Here is a 19,239-nt window from a genome sequence, read left to right on the forward strand (position 1 = left end):
CAGCCAGGCACGGGGGTGCCCAGGACTCTTGGGGTCTATTCCCAGCTCAGTCACTGATTGGCCGTAAGACCTCGACGAGTCACTTAACTGCTCTATGCCTCAGTTTCCCCCGCTGCAAAATGGGCGCTATGAAGCGTCTCCTACTGAGGCAAACCCTGCGGTCCTTAGCCAGTCAGAACTCCGCTTGGCCTCCGTGGGAAGTCCGAGCACGGAGGGCAGGGTTTGGCCCCGCGCTTTGAGATCCCCCGAGGGCAGGATGTGTCGCCAGGCCAAGTATTATTACGCCGGCTGCATCTCCAGGCCAGGACCTGCCCGCGCCTTTCCCCCAGCAAGGGCAGAGACCGCAGCGCACGCGCGCTCCCGGCAGCCGATGGGGGGCGCCCTTTCCCAGGCCGCGCGAATGGGGCTGGCGAGGGAAGGGGGCGCGCTAGGACCCGGGCAGGGAGCAGGTGGCCGCGGGGGGCTGCAGGCGCCGCGCTCCCAGCTCCCGGGCGCTCCTGCCGCGGGGCGGCTGGTCCCGGGCTAGGAGAGCGGGGGGCTCCCCCGTGTGCCCGGGGCTGGCGGAGCTCGCAGGGGAGCGAGGTAAGCGGCGCATCCTCGTGCCCTTGGCGGAGCCCCGGCACCGCGGGCGGGGAGCGGGGTGCAGGCGCCCCTCGGCCGGGAAGTTACCAGGCAGGCAGCAGAGGGGCTGGGGAGGGGAGAGGCCCTTCGTCCTGCTGCAGATGCACCCCGGGGTGGGCCGCCTCTGCTGGGGTTAGGGGCTCAGGGGTGCGTCCAGACCGCCCGACGGAGGGTGAACGGGGCTGGCTGTCTCCCGCAGGCAGGCCCTCGCCCCAGGGACCGGCTCCGGGGGCACAGCGGCGTGGGTGCTGCCTGGGGGCCGCGTGGGTTCCGTGCCGGGTGGTGCTGGATGCCCGGGGCCTGCCCCGGGCGCTGGTGACACGCTCGGGCGTGTGACCGTGATTTGCACGGGTGCGCAGGGCTCTGCCCGAGGCGGGCTCAGGCCCCAGGTGCGAGTGGCGGACCGGAGCGGGAAGGTGGGATTTAGTCCGGCTCTCCGGGGGCAGGGGCGTCGTGCGCTGCCCCAGTTTAGCCGGATAAGGGTATTTCTGTAATACCGGCGGATTAGCCGTGACGCTCGTTTCACTCTGATTTCCCCAGGCAGAAAGGGGCAGCTGGTTGGGTTTTTCACTCTAGGAGGTTGCAGACGGCAGATCGGATCAGCCCTCCCCTTGGGGCAGGGCCCTGGCGGGGGCAAAGATGTGACAGAGCGAGCCTCAAGACGGAAGGGCAGCCTGCCCGTCCGAGCTGGGGCCCGCTCTCAGTCCCTTGGAAGGGGAGGGGGGAGAGACATCCCCCCCCCCCCACAAGCCAGGCTCTCGACTTCCCTCATATGAAAGGTCTCGCCCAGGTAAGGAAAAGGGAAACTTCACCAAGGCCTCCCTCTCTGATCTGGGACCCGTCCTCGAGGTTTGCACTTCAGCAGCCTGGATGTCCTGATCACTAGGGATTTGTCGGTGAACTCCTAGTGGGGAGGACTCTGCAGCTGCCGGGCGAATAGGGCATCGTGAACTAGACAGGACATGATAGTGCAACCCAGAGGCAAGCAGAGAAGGGGTGGGGGGCTAGCCCACTGACTTCACTGGGCTTTGGCTCAGACTCCTAGCGCGTGGTGTGTTCGGAGCTCTGTGCTGCTGGGTGGGCTAGGGGGGTGCTGAATCACTGCCTTTGGGGGAGCCCTGAGCATTTGTGCATCTTCCTTCCCCTGGCTGTTTGCTCTCCTTCCCTCCCTCTCTCTCTTTTTAGCGCCCCTTGTGCCATCACCTACTCTGGGGAAATTCAAGGCTCAGACTAAGCCACCCACCTGTCAGGGGCCAGCCAGGGAGAGGGTATTTGGTCCTGCCACCATGCAGAGGACAGGGGCGGTAATAACCTCCCAGAGCCACTTTCCAGCCCAAGTGATGATTCCCTGCTTCTCTCCCTCTGTCTCCATCCTCCCCCCACCCACACAAAACGTTATCCGCCTTTGCTTTTTCCTTTCCCACACACAAAACATTATCTTCCCCGCCCCTCAGCTATTCAGGCGAGGCATGAAGAGGCGAGTGATGAAGGAGCAAACGGAGTCGGTGTAGTTGGGAGGCTGAGTGTTAAGGAGGATGAATTGTACTCAGTGAGAACGGACGGCTTCCCACACCAGCCGTGGGGGGATATTGTGGACTCCAGGATGGGTAGGAGAGCCAGGAGGAGGAGCAAGGAGTGGAGACATCCAGATGATAGATTCAGGTGGCATTATGCCTACGTTGGGGGTCTGGGAAGCTTTGGGGAGCATGAGCTTTGCCCGTCTCAAAGCACTACCGGTGCACACAGAGTCTGACCAGGCCCCATCCTCCGATGCACCCTCTTCTGGTGCTGAGCAGGGCCGGCAGCGCTTGGGGAGCGCTGACGGCAGCATTGTGGTTCACTCCTGCGTGGGTGCCAACCAGCGCCGGCCTTAGGGGTGGGCGACTGTCCAAGGCACTGTGGTCAGGGGGGCTCCGTGGTCAAGGGGCTCGGGCTCCCTGTTGCTGCCAGCGGGGTGTGGTCCAGCGTGACAGGAGCACCCTGCTCCCAGTCAAAGGCTCCCTGCTCGCTGCCCCACCTCGTTTCCCAGCCCAGTTCCTAGTCCCATCTCCTCACTCTGCGAGTTGTTTGGCTCTTCCCCTGCCACCCACTGCACTTGCAAACGCCCTGGACCCAGCCCAGACAACAGGCAGGGCCCAGGATGGACACTGTGGTCAACAGGCAAGAAGCAGGTGGGACTGGGGTGCAAGGCCGTGGGAGGGATCTCGGGGGCAGGGGCGATGCAGGGAACGGCTGGGAAGGCAAGAAGGGCCAGGGGTAAGGGCTGGGGAGGCAGCAGGGGCGCCAAAATATAAGTTCATCCAGGACACTATTTCTAAGGCTGGCCCTGGGTCAACCTAACCTTTTCCACCCTGTGCACTTTTCTTTCCAGGGGACCAGTGTAGGGGCAGCCCCAGTTCAGTGCTGGCTGACATAGAATCATAGAAGATCAGGGTTGGAAGGGACCTCAGGAGGTCATCTAGTCCAACCCCCTGCTCAAAGCAGTACCAATCCCCAACTAAATCATCTGTATGGGCTCCTCTCTGCTGTCCTTTCCCCTATCCATCCCACTGTCACCCATGCTACACACACTGAGACTGGTTGGTTTAGAGGTGTGCAGAGCCGCCTTTGGCCTCCTAGGTGATCCCTTTGATCCTGGCCCAAAGGCCATCAGATTGCATTTGCCAGGCTGTCCCTCTGGCTCCTTTCCCCAGCAATGACTGCACAGGAAAGAGTTACAAGGAAAACCCATGGGCATACGGGTGATGTTGGTCTGCTAAATACATCCTGCCCTTGGGCCTCAGGCCCCCTTGGGTCACCTCTGCGGTCAGGGCTCCCAGGCTGTGTGAGATTAACTCCCCTTTGTGCATGCGTGTGTGTGTGTTATTTCCCAGCCTTCCCAAGGCAGTGAGGAAAGAGGATTTTTCCAATCATGGTAAGTAACGAAGAGGGGAAATTGCAGTGACTCACTAATGAGGACTTAAAAAACAATTGGTTAGATCTGTGCTTGGTATGGAGCAGCTGTGGAATGGTAGATCCCTGCAGAGCGAGAATGAGAGCTCTTGTATGTGTCCAGGTACACATGTTAGGGTGGGAGGGAGACAAATATACTCTTTAGTGCTTCTTTGTTCATAGAGGTGCTGGCTTGAGCTGGGAGCGCCTCTGTGAAATGAGTTAGGTGGTTCTCAGCCCAGTTCCTATTGCACAGGCATCCCCATCTGTAGCTGGTCTCAGCAAAGAGGTCCCTGTCAGACTGGGCCATGGAGACTGAGCTGCCCTCTGCTGATTGGGTTTTTCCAGGACTTTGGCCCGTTGGCAGGTAGCGGGGACGATAGATCGAAGACCCTTCTCCCAGACTGAGGTACATCAGCAGTGATCCCTTCCCCGACCCCTCTCTTCTGAGCTGGAGGGGACCCCTGCTAGTGGAGAGAGGGGAGCTCATTCCTCCTGGCCCATTCACCCCCCAGCCTCCGGGCTGAGCCTGCCAGCAAAGGGAGCTGTGGAGTGCCAGATGTGGGGATGGAGTTAGTGATGCAGGCACCTGTCCACCAAGGACTGGGCTGAGACAGACCAAACTGTCTGTCCATTGTACATGCATGGCCCCCATTACCAGCGCGCCTGAGGGCCACACAGTTGTTCATGTATTTGTCCTCACGGCACCCCTGTTTGGGGCGGTTACGTCCTCCCAGTTACAGATCAGGGAGCTGAGGCACAGGGAAACCGACTGACTCACCCAGTGTCACGTGGGCTGTGTCAGAGCTGGGATTGAAACATCCTAACCTAGCACCTTCATTTAATACAGGCCACCAAAGAGCCATCAAATGGCACCAACTTGAAATCACCATCAGCCTAGGCTGGATTCAGGCTGGGGAGGTGGCTGTGAAAAGCTCCCTCTCTCCCTGACCCAGCCAGCCCTTCCCCTCCACCCATGTAAAACCCTGTGGGAGCCCTCGGAGAGGTGGCCGGCTGCCTTTGCTCCATTCCCAGGTGTTCGTTTTAATGGGATTTTGTATCTTTGGAGCCTGCAATCCCCTTAGAGAGGTTGGGTTGATGTGATCATGGGTAAACATTGTCCCCCAGCAGATTTATGGCCCTTGATCAGGTATTTGTTTGAATGGATTTTACTGAGCTTTTTGGGCAGGAAAATAATCTCCTCCTAAAGCTTAACCAGCCTGCAGGTTCGCACTGTAATAAGCCAGGGGGTGGGAGGCATGCTTATGCCGAAGGCTGCCTTAGGAGACCTCTCCCTCCACCTCCCTGCCAGGGAATGAGCCTGTGATGGGGAGACTGATGAGTTTGCAAAGCTGTCCTCGCACAAGACCTTGCTATACAAACACTGGTTTTGATCTTGAGCTCACTTCTCCAGCACAAGCTGAGGAAGGAGAGTTGCAGCTGACTCATAACCCCTGCAGTTCGGAAGATCCGTGCCGGCTCACTAAGCAGAGGAATATTTGACCCATCTCTTGGGCCTTCCATCTAAGGGGACTGCAAAGCCCTTTACAAACATTAACTAATTAAATTAAGTGAAAGTGGCAAATTGTCCTGTGGCACCTTATAGACTAACAGACGTATTGGAGCATGAGCTTTTGTGGGGGAATCTGAAGATTCAGCTGCATGTGACGAAGGGGGGATTCACCCACGAAAGCTTATGCTCCAATACGTCTGTTCGTCTGTCAGGTGTCACAGGACTGTTCTGCTTTTACAGATCCAGACTAACATGGCTACCCTTCTGATAATGAAATTAAGTCTCTCAACCCTTCCCCCCATCTTTTGGCAGATATTATTGTTTTCCCCAGTTTACAGATGGGGCCACTGGGGCCCAGGAGATCTAGTGACTTGCGCAAAGTGTCAGGACCAGGGATAGAACCCAGGAGTCCTAGATCCCAGACCCCTGCTGTGCTTCACTGTAATGACCCATTATGTAAGCTGATTTAGGTATGGCTAATCCAGTTTACAAACCATCGCTTGCTTTTCTTCCTCCTGGGAGATCTCTCTGTGACCAGCAGCCGTTCTGGGGCTGACAGCGTCTCTCTGTCTGAGGAGCACTAAACACATGGCTGACTTACGCTTTAGAAAAGTGACTGAGCTTTCACCCTGTGGCATGGTTCCCCTGCACCTCCCCTGCTTTAATTAAAGGGTGTAGGAGGAGGGGCTGCTTCCCAGTAGGTGGGGAGAGTGGGAGACCCACACTAGGGTCAGAGGACTCTGTACTTCAACTTTGGACCTGGCTGTGCTTGGGAGATGGAGCAGAAGGAGAAGGCAGCCTGGGAGCAATATGCATGAAAAGGGCCATTTAGGTGCAGAGCCCAGGTTGAGGGCAATGAAAGACCAAAATAAGGGGGCTGGGGGGAAATGGTGACATCCAAAATTGAGCTGTTGAGAGACGGCTCTGAGCTGTGATCTGCGGCAGGGCAGATGGGCACATCTGGGAAGGCAGCATGGTGCCAGAGGGCCTGATGCAAAGCTCTTTGCAGTCAATGGAAAGACTCGCAGTGACTTCGCCAGGCTTTGGGTCAGGCCAGGAGAGCACAACGCAGCAACATGGTGTGTTCGGCCCTGTAGGTGCGCCCAGCCCAGCCCAGCCTGACCTGTTTGGGCTGTGCTGTCATGCGGGTCAGAGTACGATGGGGTGGAGATTGGTAGCCATGGACTTGTATTCGAGGAAGGGGGCAGATAGTTTAGAGAGTGACCATGCCTCTTTGTTTCTGTGCAGGGACTTGAGTTATGCTGATGAAGGCTCCGCACTAAGGTTGGCAGAGAGACATGAGTAACAACACGGTAAGTCCTCCCCACGAAGCAGCCCTCCTGTCCTGGTCCCGTGCGTCCATCTTCCGGGCCCTCAGAGGGTGTCATGGGCTTCCTCCTCCCCTTTGGAGCTCGTTCTGCTCGGCCATCTACCAGAGCTGGTTCGCTGACCATCCTGGCACAGTGTTGGAGGTTAATGTGATTTTTCACTGGCTTCGGTTTCTTTTCTGGGCAGCAGCGGCAGCTTGTGCTCTGGGTTCAGGGCAGCTCTGTACATAATCGCTGTGCTTCACCCTCGGAGCGTGGCGTCTAGACCCTGTGGCTGTACGTGATTTAAAAACAACCCCAATAAACCCACCTAGCCCCAGGTCACAGAGGGAGCCAGAGGTAGGTGTTCCTTGCTCCTCAGGCTGGTCGGCCAAGCCTGTCGCTCGGGACTGGGGAAAGCCAGCCCTGACTGAGCCAAGACCTGCTGTCCTGTCCTCCAGGCTCTTGAAAGAGGGAGCTGCAGCAACGCTGGGTGGTTCATTCCAGCCTTGATGGAAGCAGGAGGTAGCAGAAATCTCACCAGAGGACCAGACTCCAGGGGAGAGGGTCCCAGCCCATGGTCAGAGGCCCAGGGGGCATCTGAACAGACCCAGTCTCAAGAGAAACCTCCAGACTTTACCGCAAGTCAGGGCAGAACTGGGGGACTCTGCCTGGTTTCCAGCAGAATCTGTGCATCAGCCCAGGTTCCCATGAGGCACAGGGGAATCTCATGGGAGATGTGAGGGGACCCTGAAGCTTTTGCTAGAGCTTTGTGGGGAGGACTCTTACTTGAGACAGCAGGAGCCTCTGGGGCTTACTAAAAATCTCTGGGCCTCGGGGAGCCTCGCCAGAGCCTTAGATTTGTGACTAAATTGGGAATTAGCGGAGTTTGCCTGGTTTTAGGTTCCCCAGCTCTGACCTTTCTCTCCAAGCCTTGCAGCGTTCGTCTCTTACTCCGCCACTGCCCTGCCCTCCGCTCCTCGACTGCTCTGGGCATTGTTACCCTCCCCACTCCCCCCCTGTCCCCCCTTCCCCCACTCCCCACATTAGTAAGTCTGCTGGCCAGCCCCAGCTCTGGTGGAACTCCTTTGACATGAGGGATGACTCTCTCCCACCCAGCCAGCCTCGCCCTCCGCTCCATCAGGACCGTGTATGTTCATCTGCGTCTGTTTTCCTGTATTCTGCCCACTAGTGATAGCAATCTGAAAACTGCTCTGGGCCCCAGGCAGCCCTGTGGCTATGGGGTAGGAGAAACTCTCCCTGATGCCCAGTGGGGCCTTGTGTCCTGCAGTGGGAGAACAGGGCTCTTGGGTTTTAATCCCAGCCATGAGCTTGGGCAGTCACTGGAGCCAACATCTACAAAAACAGCCTCTGGCTTTGGGTGCCCAGCTCCACCTCAAGACATGCAGGGTCCTTTGCTCAGTGCTGATGAGCGCCCACAGCTCCCCTTGACTTCGGCCGGAGCTGCAGGTGCTCCACCCTTCTACAACTCAGGCCCACGGTGACTCAGGTTGGACACCCAAACCCAGTGGCCACCTTTGAAAAGATTGGCCGTAACCTCTTATTATTCAGTTATTTAACACTAATTACAGTAGCCCTCAGAAGCCCCAGTTGGGATCAACGCCCCAGTTGTGCTGGGTGCTGTACATAGACTCAGCCCCTATACGAAAGAGCTCAGTGCCTCAGTTTACCCATTTGGAAAACAGGGCTAATGTCACTGATTCTGTTCTCAAGCCTGATATGAGGACTGGCTCACTCATGTTTGAGACGTGCTGTGCAGATGAGGCCATGCAGGAAAGATGTCTGAGTGGTTTTCCTCTCAGGAGATCTGTGCATTCTCAACTGCTCAGAGCAGGCGCACCAAGTAGCAGCATTCATATCAAATCTTTGTACCCTGAAGTCATGGTGAAATAGTAGCCAGGTAACCTGCATCTGCCCTGTTGTGGGAGCTGGATTTCATTAGCTGCCAGCTCCAGGTTACTGGGCTGCCCTGTTTTCAAATGCACCATGAAATCCAGCTGAGATTTCACTGGAAAGAGGGCAGGGAAGTGAATAAACCTCACCCAGGAGTGTTTGCCCTGACGTTAAGTCTCCCTGAAAACAAATTAAGTACAAGGGAGGAGAAAACGCAATCTTGGCTAAGATCCATCTGAGGTTCCTGGAGCAGAAGGCAGCTGGCAGGTTGTTGATAGCCGGCTGGGCTATTGGGTCCCTGTGCTGCTCCATAGCCTATTAGCCCTTGTTAGTTTCCAGTCAAGGAAGGCACCTCTGGGGCCTGCTCCTGCAGGGGACTTTTGCCTAAAGATCAGGCCTCCTATTCCAACAGGGGATTGTATGACTTGCTGCCATAACGTAATCCAGGATCTAAAGGACTGGAGGATGAGTTGTCTGTTTCCCCCCCCCACACACACACACAAACAATTGTTCTCTTTCCTCCATGCTGAGCACTGATGTTTTGTGTGACAGGAGTTTCTGACACATGATCTAGTGGTGACTGATGCTGAATCGTGGCTGTGAGGTTGTTGTGAGTGTGAACAATAATGTTTTAAGTATCAGGGGGTAGCTGTGTTAGTCTGTATCCACAAAAACAACAAGGAGTCTAGTGGCACCTTAAAGACTAACAGATTTATTTGGGCATAAGCTTTTGTGGGTAAAAAACCCACTTCTTCAGCGTTTTAGTGAGCCTAAGAGAGGAAGAGAAAATCTAGATAAGAACTAGATTAAACTTTCCCCAGGGTCTTATTCCAGGCCAAATTATGAAGGTGCTACTCAGGGTTTTTATTCCATCTCTCTCCCCTTCTTTCCAGCCAGCCCTCATCACTTGGGTATCTCAGTGCCTGTATTCAGTCCTTGCACAGGCAATGCTCCTGTCTGCTTCATGGGAAATTTTGGCTGAGTCAGGCCTGTAGTTGTTGTTTATTATTTGTATTTTTCTGTAGTGCCCAAGAGGCCCTGCTGTGCTAGGTGTCATCGGGCCCTGTCCTGAAGTGAGTGTGTCAAACGGGATCTGATCTAAAAACTCTTTCCATTGACTTCAGTGGCAGTGGGCTTTGGATCGGGCCCTGAAGGAGAGACTGGGAAAGGCGAGGACAAGGGTAGAGGAAATAGGATCAGGCTGCTACCCAGGGAGCTTTTGCACATTCTGGTGTATCCTGGTGGTTCTAAATCATTTTACTTAGTTTTTAAAAAATAGGTGAAATCAGCCAAGTGATGCCAGAGAAAGAACATTGGGTTTGAACTTAGTACTCACCGACCAGCTGCACAGCAGCTGTCTCGTCTCATCCCCTCCTAACGTATCAAGGAATTCACTCTCTTTTTCTTGGCTGACTTCCGGTTAAATCAACAAGCCAGATTTTAGTGTCAACAAAAAGGAGGCCAAAGAAGAGAAGTCACCGGTGCACAGAGATTGGGGCAGTGTGCTGTGGTTGCTGACTTCTATGGATTATCGAAGTAATTTGTTCACAAGGCACCTCTAAGCACTGTACAGTAGCAACCAAATGTGAGGCCTAGAATACAAAGCAGCCACATATCCAGGCAGTTCCCACAAATATGGTACAAGGAGGAACCCAGTAACTACACAGGGTACCCAGCTCGCATGAGGAAGGAGGCACTGTGGGGAGAGGGCCCAAGAAACACTGACAAATAGAACAGGTGAAATAAATGAGTTTGGTGTGATCTGCAGGCCGGGTAATCTGCCCAGGGGACAGATGGGCACGTATCTGAGACAAAGTGCCCCCCCTCCCCCTCTGCAGCTGAATCTAAGGCTGGGAGGGGGAAAGCCGAGATTCAACGCAAGTAGCCCCGGTGATCAGCAGGTATTAGAGAAATATGTGAGAGAACAACAGGTCAAAGAGACGCTCAGCATAACGAAGGGATATTCAGAAGTGTTCAACGCTGGCCTAACGGCTGCCATGGAAGCCAGTGGGAATTACCACTGGGAGCAGAGTTCGTCCAATATTGAACGCTTCATAGTACCACATCCTGCCCCGCAGCGTGTAACTCGGGGGGAGGAGGCAGGGCCATATGCTGCCTTTGAAAACCAGTGTCCTTTCCTCTTTTGCTAATAATATAACCCGGAACTTTGAAAAGCTTACTTGTGTCCGTTTAAGCTGCTGCTTCACTTTTTTTTTTTTTTTTACCTTTCACAGAACTTGGATGGGGAAGCCAGCCTGGTCTATTTCACTTTTGTTTCAACTCTGGGCACTGGCATAATGTTGTCTGTGCTCATGGTTCTGGGGGGAGCATGTTGAATTGTTTTTTTAAATCCACTTGTTTTCTTTGAATTTAAAAGAAAAACCAACATTTCTACTTGCATTAGATTTCATAAGCACAGCTAACGTCTACGCGTCCAATTCAACAAGATTTTACTCCTGCGTGGACCAAACTAACAGCGAAGATCCCTGTCTTGCAATTGGGTCCATCCATGCAGAAATTATTTGGCTTAAGGTCATGGCTAGGGGCCCCAATCGGAGAGCAGGGCCTCGTTGTGGTAGGTGTTTGACTCGCGTGTAACAAAAAGATAGTCTCTGCCCCTGAGTTGGTATTCGAACCATGCAATGAGAGGTGGCAGATGGATGACAGACAAATGAGAGAGCACCAGGGAATGATGAGATGATTGAGAAGAATTCACTCCTACACAGAATATTGGAGAAAAAACATGCAGAAGAACCAATGTCTGTAGAAACGTTAGGCCAGCAACAGTGCATCAGGCTGACTGTGCTCCCTGACACCCTCCCGCCCAAGTATCCAACTAAGGAAAACAAATGCAATTATATAAAATGGCCAAAGAAACTAGTAACCCCAAAGGTAGGAAAGTAAGGCCTGAATTACAAATAGAAAAGGAGGAGGCAAGGCAGGAGACTAGAAAATGAGAGTAGGAAAAAGAAGTGGTAATGAAGCTGAAAGAGAGGGGCAGTAGCCACACTAGAATAATAAATGGTAGGAGGTCCTGGCAGCGTTCTGCAGGAAAATCCCTTTACAAGCACTGACTCTTGGCCCCTCTGCCTCGGGTGGCATTGACTAGTGGTTAGCACCCAGATCTGGGAATCAGGACTGCTGGGTTCTGTGCCCAGCTCTGCCATTGACTTGCATAATATGAGTTTTTTCCTGTGTAAAATGGTAACTTTTGGCCACTTCTGAAAGGGGCTTTGAAGTCCCCCAGTGACAGGCACTGTGTAAGGGCTTGTTTACACTAGCTGGGCTACCGCGGCATAACCCTACAGCAGCCGAGGGGTTTTTCTGTCACTGTAGGAACTCCACCTCCCTGGGTGGTGGTAGTTAGGTCAGAGGAAACATTTCTCCATCGACCGAGCTGTGTCTACACCAGGAGCTAGGTTGAGTAGACCAGGGTAAAGCGAGGTGGTGGTTATAGGAAGGCACGAGTGTCTCTCCCTTCTAATTTGGGGGCAGGATAATCTCATAAACTCAAAGTCAGCCAGATTCCCTCTATCTCTGTCTGGCTCTGTGAGATGTGGTTTATTTTAAGGCGTGGGACGGGATCCCGTCCACTCTCTGTGATAAATACCTTCAGAATAAGGTCCCCACCCTTTCCATGGAGTTTGTAATGAAAGCTCTGATGCGACTGGGCCTGCTGTAATGGGGCCAGCACACTGCTGCAGAGGCAGACTGGAAGCTGCAGGGCCCGTCTCTTTGCACAGCTGTCTCATTAGCTGGCCTCCCTGCTGGGATCTTCCCATTTAACCCAGGACAAGCCACAGCCCAGGCCTCTCCTCTGCCCCCACGTGCTCATTGCTCCACTTGCGGCTGCTGGTGCCTCCTGTCCCCGCCTTAATTCCACCCCTTGCAGGCCTGCACCCCTCCTGTCCCCGTCCCCCCCACCATCACCCTGCAACACGCATAGTTAACCCTTTCATTCCTGGTCTCTTTGCTGCCACATCCCGAACAAAGCCAGCATGGGGAGGCAAAAAGCTTGACCAATTGCTGGCCATGATAGATAATGATACAGTGCTTAAAGCAGCCTCTGGCTTCCCGGTGCTTCTGGGCTTGGGGTAATGTCTCATTAAAGCTGGACGTATATTCCTTTAAGAAGCTGCCCATTGCCAAACTCTCCCTTGACATCCGTCTGTGTGTCACAGCAGAGCTTGGGGAGGGGGGAATTGGCCATGGCTGCCTGTCAAAGAACATGGGGGTGTTTGTGCTTCTGGAGCCCTTTGCTGTGGTGTTAGCTGCAGGGATCTCTGGTGTCACAGACAGCGGGGGTGCTAGAGACCGCTGGGAGATGCCCCTTCTCCCCAGGGATGGAGAGCCACGTTTTCCAGGTACCGCTGATTTGAGGGACAGGGTGGGGGGCAGTGTGGGAGACCTGCGGCCTGACGGTCAGAGGGGCTCAGTGCTTCCAAAAATCACGCCCAGGGTATTTTAAGTTGGGCACCTGAAATCTGAGGCTCGTGGGAGCTGTAGGCTGGAATCCTGCCCAGCTGCTGCTCCTGGCACGGGGTAAGGGAGAAGGGGGCACGAATGAGGTTCATGAGGGTTAAGCCTGTAGTCTCTCAGTCATTTATCGGAGACCATTGCAGAAGCTTTGCCGGTCCCCTCGGCTGCTCTTTCCCAGGCTCCTTCAGAAAGGCGGGGCACTTGGAGACGCAGCACTGTCTCAGTCCCAGGCTCTCCTTTTCCCACTCCAGGGCCAGCGCACAGCAATCCTCGTGGTCCTCTTTGCTTTGATCATGCTGCTGATCATCTACAGCTCGAACAGTGGGAACGAAGTTTTTCACTACACTGCCCTGCGGGGGAAATCCCCCCATCCCCCCAACCTCAAGAAATGGGGGTTGAAAAGTGGATACCTCCCTGTCTATGGGAACAAGGTAGGTCGCAGCCCACCGCGGGTGAGCCCGGGGCGCTCCCTGCGGTCACGTCGCAGACTGGGTCCCAGGTCTCGGGGGTGAGCCCAGCAAGCGGTTTACACCGGGAAGGAAGGGCTGGGTTATAAATCACTGGGAGGAGCCACGCGATCGCAGGCTGGTGCATTAGGAGCGTGAAGGGCCGCTGCTTTTCTGGCCTCCGTACGGCTGCACCCTGCCCAGTGGGAGGGGTGGAGCGGAGGCGACACGATACAATTTGCAGCAGCTCAGTTGGAGAATGGACCTTTGTGTTTCTATTATGGAGGCGCCACCCATTGCTTAGAGCCAGGAATCAGGTCTTCTGGACTCTGCTTCCAGCTCACTAACCGGCCCTTGGCAAGTCACTTTGGCCCTCTGTGCCCTGGTTTGCCCATATGTGAAATGGGGGCAGTAATTCCCAGGCATCGTCAGAGGGTTCATTAGGGAATGTCTGGTAAGCAGGTTGGGATCCTCGGACAGAAGGTGCTTATCAAAGGGCAGCATGGTAGGGAACTAGCCAGTGAGTGTGGAGCATTGCCCTCTGCCGCATGGAGCCAGAACTGTGACCCAGAGCTCCGGTATTGCTGTGAGTGACCGTAATGCTCTCCGGCCTGGATCCCGTTGTGCTAGGTGCTGTGCATCCACTTAGAGACACTTGCTACCCCAAAAAGCTTCCAGTCTGAATTGACAAAGGAAGCGTTCCTGGCTTCATTTCACAGACTGGGAACTGAGGCACGGAGAGATGGTGACCGCCCAGGGTCACCCAGGGAGTCTGACAGAGCCAAGAATTGACCCCAGATCGCCTGAGTCCCAGCCCAGTGCCGCATCTGAAAAACAACCCTATTTCCTGTCACCTCAGAGAGAACCTCCGATAGCTCAAGTGGCAGGGGCCAGTGTCTCTGGAGGAGGAGGGTCTTGGTTCTGTTCTCTCCATCGCCTGGGCGTTCTAAGCAGGGAAGGTGCACAGGGTCGTGGTGGTGGGGAGGTCTTAGTTGGCCACAGGGTCCTTGCTAATGATGGTTTCTTCCCCAGACCCTGAATTCCCACTGCCACCAGTGTGTGATCATCACCAGCTCCAGCCACCTGCTTGGGAGCAAACTGGGCTCAGAGATTGACCAATCGGAGTGCACCATCCGCATGAACGACGCCCCCACCACCGGCTACGAGGCAGACGTGGGCAACAAGACCACGGTCCGGGTGGTGGCTCACTCCAGCATCTACAGGGTGCTGAAGGGGCCCCAGGAGTTCGTCAACAAGACCCCGGAGACCATCCTCATCTTCTGGGGTCCGCCCAGCAAGATGCAGAAGAGCCTGCTCAAGATCCTCCAGCGCGTCAGCATGTCCTTCCCCAGCATGTCGGCCTACGTGGTCTCCCCCGTGCGCATGAAGCAGTTCGACGACTTGTTCCGGGGAGAGACCGGGAAGGACAGGTACCTTGGAGCCCCGTTCCCATTCCACTCCTGGGGGCATTCGGTGCCAACAAATTCCGGATCCTGCACACAGTATTTTAAAATTCTGCACATTTTATTAGTCAGAAGTACACTACATAATCACGCCCGCTTCGATTATTTTGGTAATTCAGTTCAAAATACCTGCCAGCAAGTATGTCTGTAACGATACAGAGCCACACACAAATTCCCACAGGAGCAGACAGTTAAAGCAACTCCTATGACAACCTAGTTCCTGTTTCTCTGCCCACTTCTGCGCCCCCCCATGCATGTCCAGCCAGGGGGTCAGACACCCACAACCCTTCCCCCCCAGAGCCCGGCTGCGGGCCCCCCCCTTGCCCAGATACCCCTTACACACACACAAGCCCAGCCATGGCCCCCTCAGCCCAGACACCCACTCCCACCCCCCCAGCCCAGGGATCCATAGGGAGAAACAGCCTGATGGTCCATCCCAGGCTTGCTGGAACCCTCTAGCTCCCTCCTGCCCCGCTTTGCCTCACACCCCCCACACCCCTGCCGCAGTGTCTTCTGTGTGCAAGCTGGGCTCTGGTGGGTCTAGTGGCCCCTAGTGGCAGCCAGCAGCACTGCATCCCGTTTCTGGGGGGGGTGGCGGGGAAAGGAAATTCTGCATGCACAACGTTAATTTCTGCAAAATTCTGCGTTGCACAGTGGTGCAGAATTCCCTCAGGCGTACCATTCACATGCCTGGTGACTGGAGCCCCAGCCTCGCTGGCCAGCCCATCCTATTTGTCTGCCCCTGCTGCAGTGCCACTGACCTGGGCTGTCTCGCAATGCACACCCATGAAAAGAGGCCATACTGCCCTCTGGAGTCACTTGCCTGCCTGGCAGTACATCCTGGTCCCTAGCTGGGAAGGGGAAGCCAGCATGCTTGGGTGGTAGGGAGCCTCAGGAGAACAGAAATGGGGTGGGGATGGGGGGGTAAATGGGAGACTCAAGAACTTGGCATCAATATAATTCAATGTCCTCCCACCTTCTCCTAACTGGTCACTCTCTGTCCTCCTCCCCCCACCATCCTACACTCCTTTCCTTCATCACTCTTCCCCTGGCATTCCCTTCTTCCTCCTCTTCTTCCTGCTCTGTCCATCTCTTGTTCTTTTTCTTTCTCCCTCTCCTTCTGCCGGCTCCCTGCCATTCCCCGTTTCTCAGGGAGAAGTCCCGGTCGTGGCTGAGCACAGGCTGGTTCACCATGGTGATTGCCGTGGAGCTGTGTGACAAGGTGCATGTTTATGGGATGGTCCCCCCTAACTACTGCAGGTAAGAACCCAACCCCCACCAGGTGCCCCTCCCGGGATCCCAGCGCTCGGCCATCGGCCGGCAGCGCCCCAGCGGCTCACCCTGTAACTCTGTCCTCCGCAGCAGGAGACCTCAGCCCGGCAAGATGGCATATCACTACTACGAGCCCAAGGGCCCGGACGAATGCACTACCTACATCCACAATGAGCGCAGCCGTAAGGGCAACCACCACCGCTTCATCACGGAGAAAAAGGTCTTTGCCAGCTGGGCCAGCCTCTACAACATCACCTTCTCCCACCCGGCCTGGGACTAGGGCTCCCCGAGGAGACATGGAGCCATTTGAGTGCCCAGCCCAGCAACTGGTGCTAGTCGTGGGATAACTTCACCTGGAAGGGAAAACATCTCTTGGATTAACCCTGTGAGCCAGGCTGGGCTCTGAGGGAGGAGGCCCCACAGCACAAGCTGCCCCGGTTCACTGTCCAGGGCCAGAAGGACTGGCTGAGGGGAGGAAGGGACTGGGATGGCGCCTGTGACCCGACTTGCAGTCCCAAGGCCCAGGGAGTGTTGCTACCCGCGGGGCACTGCTGGGTTCATGGTGCTCCCACCCACACACACACCTCGTGCACATCGCTGGCTCCCTGCTTTGAGGTCACCTCGCTCCCCCATCAGCGATCAGCTCAGGGGCCCAAGAGTGAGTGGGAAATCATCACTGGCTTCCCAGATGGAACGGCTGACCCCTTCTTAGCGCTCTGGGTGGCGTCTCTGGTCTCACCTCTCTTGGCTTCGGGAGAACGTATTTCCGAGATGGGAGGACTGTAACCCTCTCAGCTCCGCTAGGCTCAGCCTGATACTGAGAACCCGGGAGGCTGTATCTTCAGTACAGTGCAACCCTGCCCCAGGCAGCCTCTGCCTTGGAAAACTACCACCTGCGTCCCCAAGGTTTCCAGTGAGGCCTACATAGAGACCAGCCTCAAGGGGGTAGACTTCTCAGGTGGGTCTGAGGCATGGCTAGGGAGGGGGCATGAGACATCTTTAAACAGGCTGTCCAAGCACTGACCCCCATACGGGACAAGGACAGAGCCCACTCTCCCCTGAGAACTCTCTGCCCTGCTGCCTGTGGCTGATCCCTTGTGTGGCTGCTTAAGACAGGGATGCCCTGTGGGGTGTGGGAGGGGTGTTGTATTGGGGAGCGTCACGGTCACTGGGAGGGGTGTTGGGGGGGAAGGGGAGCTGTCACCGTCATTGAGGGTGCTGTGTTTATGTGTGTTGTTCGCTGGGAGGTATTGAGGGGTGTGTAGGTCACAGTTGCTGGGAGGTATGGAGGGTGTCACAGTCACTGGGAGGCAGTAAGGGGGGGGGGTGTGACAGTCATTGGGAGGTGTGTTAGGGGACAAGGGGGTATCCGTCTCAAAAGGGCTTCTTTTTCCCCAGCTGTAGAGGGCACTGGGCAGGGGGTGGAGAGGTTCCTTGTTTTGGCATCACCAGCTGCCCTGGGCAAAGCCCAGTCCGAGAGCCGCATGCCAGGGCGGTTGCTGTCCGCTGGCTGGCAGCCGGTGACTGCCCTCCTTTAACCCCACTTGTGACCAATGTTCCCTCTAATTTTTGACAGGCTGTGTGCGCAAAAAATTTCTTCTGGGCAAATTTTTGTGGGCGCGGTGTTTCGCCGTGTGCGTGGGGTTTCGGAGCTGGGTGCGTGCACACAGCTTAGAGGGAACAGTGCTTGTGACATCCAGATTTGGTGGCACTTGGCCACGCTGGCTGCCCCCAGTGGGCTGGGAGGCCTGGGGCTGTGGTTTATTCACCTCCCCCCCACACCCCAAGCTCTGTCCACATGGGCTGCAGTGCCTCTTCCACTCCTAGTCAGGACACAGCAGTGACACCCCCCCCGACCCCCCCCCCCCAGCTGCATGGCTGCACGTCCTGCTCTCCTGTCCCTGCTGCAGAGACCTTACGGCTGCTGGTGCGCTCACTGCCTGGCCCTTTCTCAGCGTGAGGCAATGGCGCTCCCTGCTGGTGGCCAAGAGGCAGTGCCATTTGCTAGGCTCACTGTTTGCATGGCTTCTCCATACCATTTTCAGGGCCGTTCCTCTTGAATGTGCTTTCCTGCTGCTGCTTCTGGTGCCATTGCGCTTCCCCTCCCACCCACCCACCCCTCTTGCGTCTCTCCACTTGCCAGTGAAACATCTGCCCGGGGAGAGCAAGTGGCCATGTGGTAAGAGAGAGGGCAGCAGTACTGTGGATATGGAAGTTATACCCTCAGCTGGAGGGAATTGACTTACAAGGAGCCAGGCACTTTTCAGCTGCCTCCCTAGTTCTGTCTGTCTGATCGCTGTTCTGCCTGGCTGCCTCTGATCCCTGCTGCTGGGTCTGTTATGCCTCAGGTTACTGAGAGTTCCTTAAATCAAGGCACTGAGACTCGACAGCAAGCACTGACCACGACTGCATGGCAGGGGTCTCCGCTCTGTGCTTGCTGAACATGGCTTCTTCCGTGTACTCGCACAGCTGAGGGGATCGTGTGTGGGTGTCAGTCAGACATGGTTCTGTTCTTAGTGTAGATGCAGCCTTAGGCTTGATGCCTGTTTCCTCAGGGTAGAGTGGGTGTGAAGTGCTCCTGTTATGGTTTGGTGTTACTCTGTTCTGGGGGGAATCACAGGGCTGGAAGGGACCTCAAGAGGTCATCTAGCCCAGTCCCCTGCACTCATGGCAGGACTAAGTATTATCTGAACCATCCCTGAAAGGTGTTTGTCTAACCTGCTCTTAAATGACAGCACAAAGTGCAGACAATACAGAGTCGTGGATTTAGATTAATAGATTTGGACCCCTTGTGTTTACTCCCATTCTCTCCTGCTCTCACATCCCCATCCCACCTCTCCCATTTCTCATGGTCTCTTCCCCTCTCTGCCTTCCCCAGCAATTCAGGGGCTCCATGAAAAGTGCACTTCAGCGTGGGGCCATCAGATGCTTTCTAGTCACCCACCAGGTTGGATTTTGTCCTTTCCTGGTCCTCGGCAATAGCTGCTGAAAATCTCCAAGTTAAAAAAAAAAAAAAAATACTGCAGTCTTTTATAGTAACAGCCCAAATCACGGTGGGCCAGATCTTCACTCAGGCAAAACTCCCCTCTGCGACTAGTGGGACTTTTGTCTGGGGCAGGGCTGCAGGATTGGACCCTGGAGTAACCTGATTGTGAACTGGTTACAGCGCAGGGGCAGACTTGGATCCCATGCCGACCAGTGTGAATCAGCAGCCAGCCTGCTCAAGCTGAACCAGAGAAAATGAGGTCAGAATCCAGCCCCGTGCCTGTAGAATACAGCAGCGTTTTCTTTGA

General features: G+C 55.4%; 1 protein-coding gene across 4 annotated transcripts; it reads left to right on the forward strand.

Moving 5' to 3' along the window:
* Nucleotides 1-451: 451 nt before the first annotated feature.
* Nucleotides 452-17,285, forward strand: ST6GALNAC6 (ST6 N-acetylgalactosaminide alpha-2,6-sialyltransferase 6). 4 transcript variants are annotated; one of them, XM_084650070.1, is made up of 6 exons: nucleotides 452-582; nucleotides 6,314-6,378; nucleotides 13,017-13,196; nucleotides 14,244-14,641; nucleotides 15,827-15,934; nucleotides 16,037-17,285. In XM_084650070.1, the coding sequence occupies exons 2-6, from the start codon at nucleotides 6,364-6,366 to the stop codon at nucleotides 16,224-16,226; spliced, it is 891 nt and encodes a 296-aa protein (XP_084506196.1). In that variant the 5' UTR covers nucleotides 452-582; nucleotides 6,314-6,363; the 3' UTR covers nucleotides 16,227-17,285. The 4 variants fall into 4 exon arrangements, with proteins under 4 accessions (XP_084506196.1, XP_084506198.1, XP_084506197.1 ...); XM_084650072.1 differs by lacking the exon at nucleotides 452-582 and adding an exon at nucleotides 1,086-1,103; XM_084650071.1 differs by lacking the exon at nucleotides 452-582 and adding an exon at nucleotides 5,859-5,897.
* Nucleotides 17,286-19,239: the final 1,954 nt, after the last annotated feature.

The sequence above is a fragment of the Lepidochelys olivacea genome (assembly GCF_965140295.1).
Source record: "Lepidochelys olivacea isolate rLepOli2 genome assembly, chromosome: 16".
NCBI classification, from domain to species: Eukaryota; Metazoa; Chordata; order Testudines; family Cheloniidae; genus Lepidochelys; species Lepidochelys olivacea.

Bases quoted from the DNA above. Each gene is read 5' to 3' on its own strand.
- ST6GALNAC6 (XM_084650069.1), top strand. From the start codon at position 12,630: ATGGAGAGCCACGTTTTCCAG. The intron at 12,651-13,016 runs GTACCGCTGATT...TTCCCACTCCAG, and splicing joins TGGAGAGCCACGTTTTCCAG to GGCCAGCGCACAGCAATCCT. The intron at 14,642-15,826 runs GTACCTTGGAGC...CCCGTTTCTCAG, and splicing joins GGAGAGACCGGGAAGGACAG to GGAGAAGTCCCGGTCGTGGC.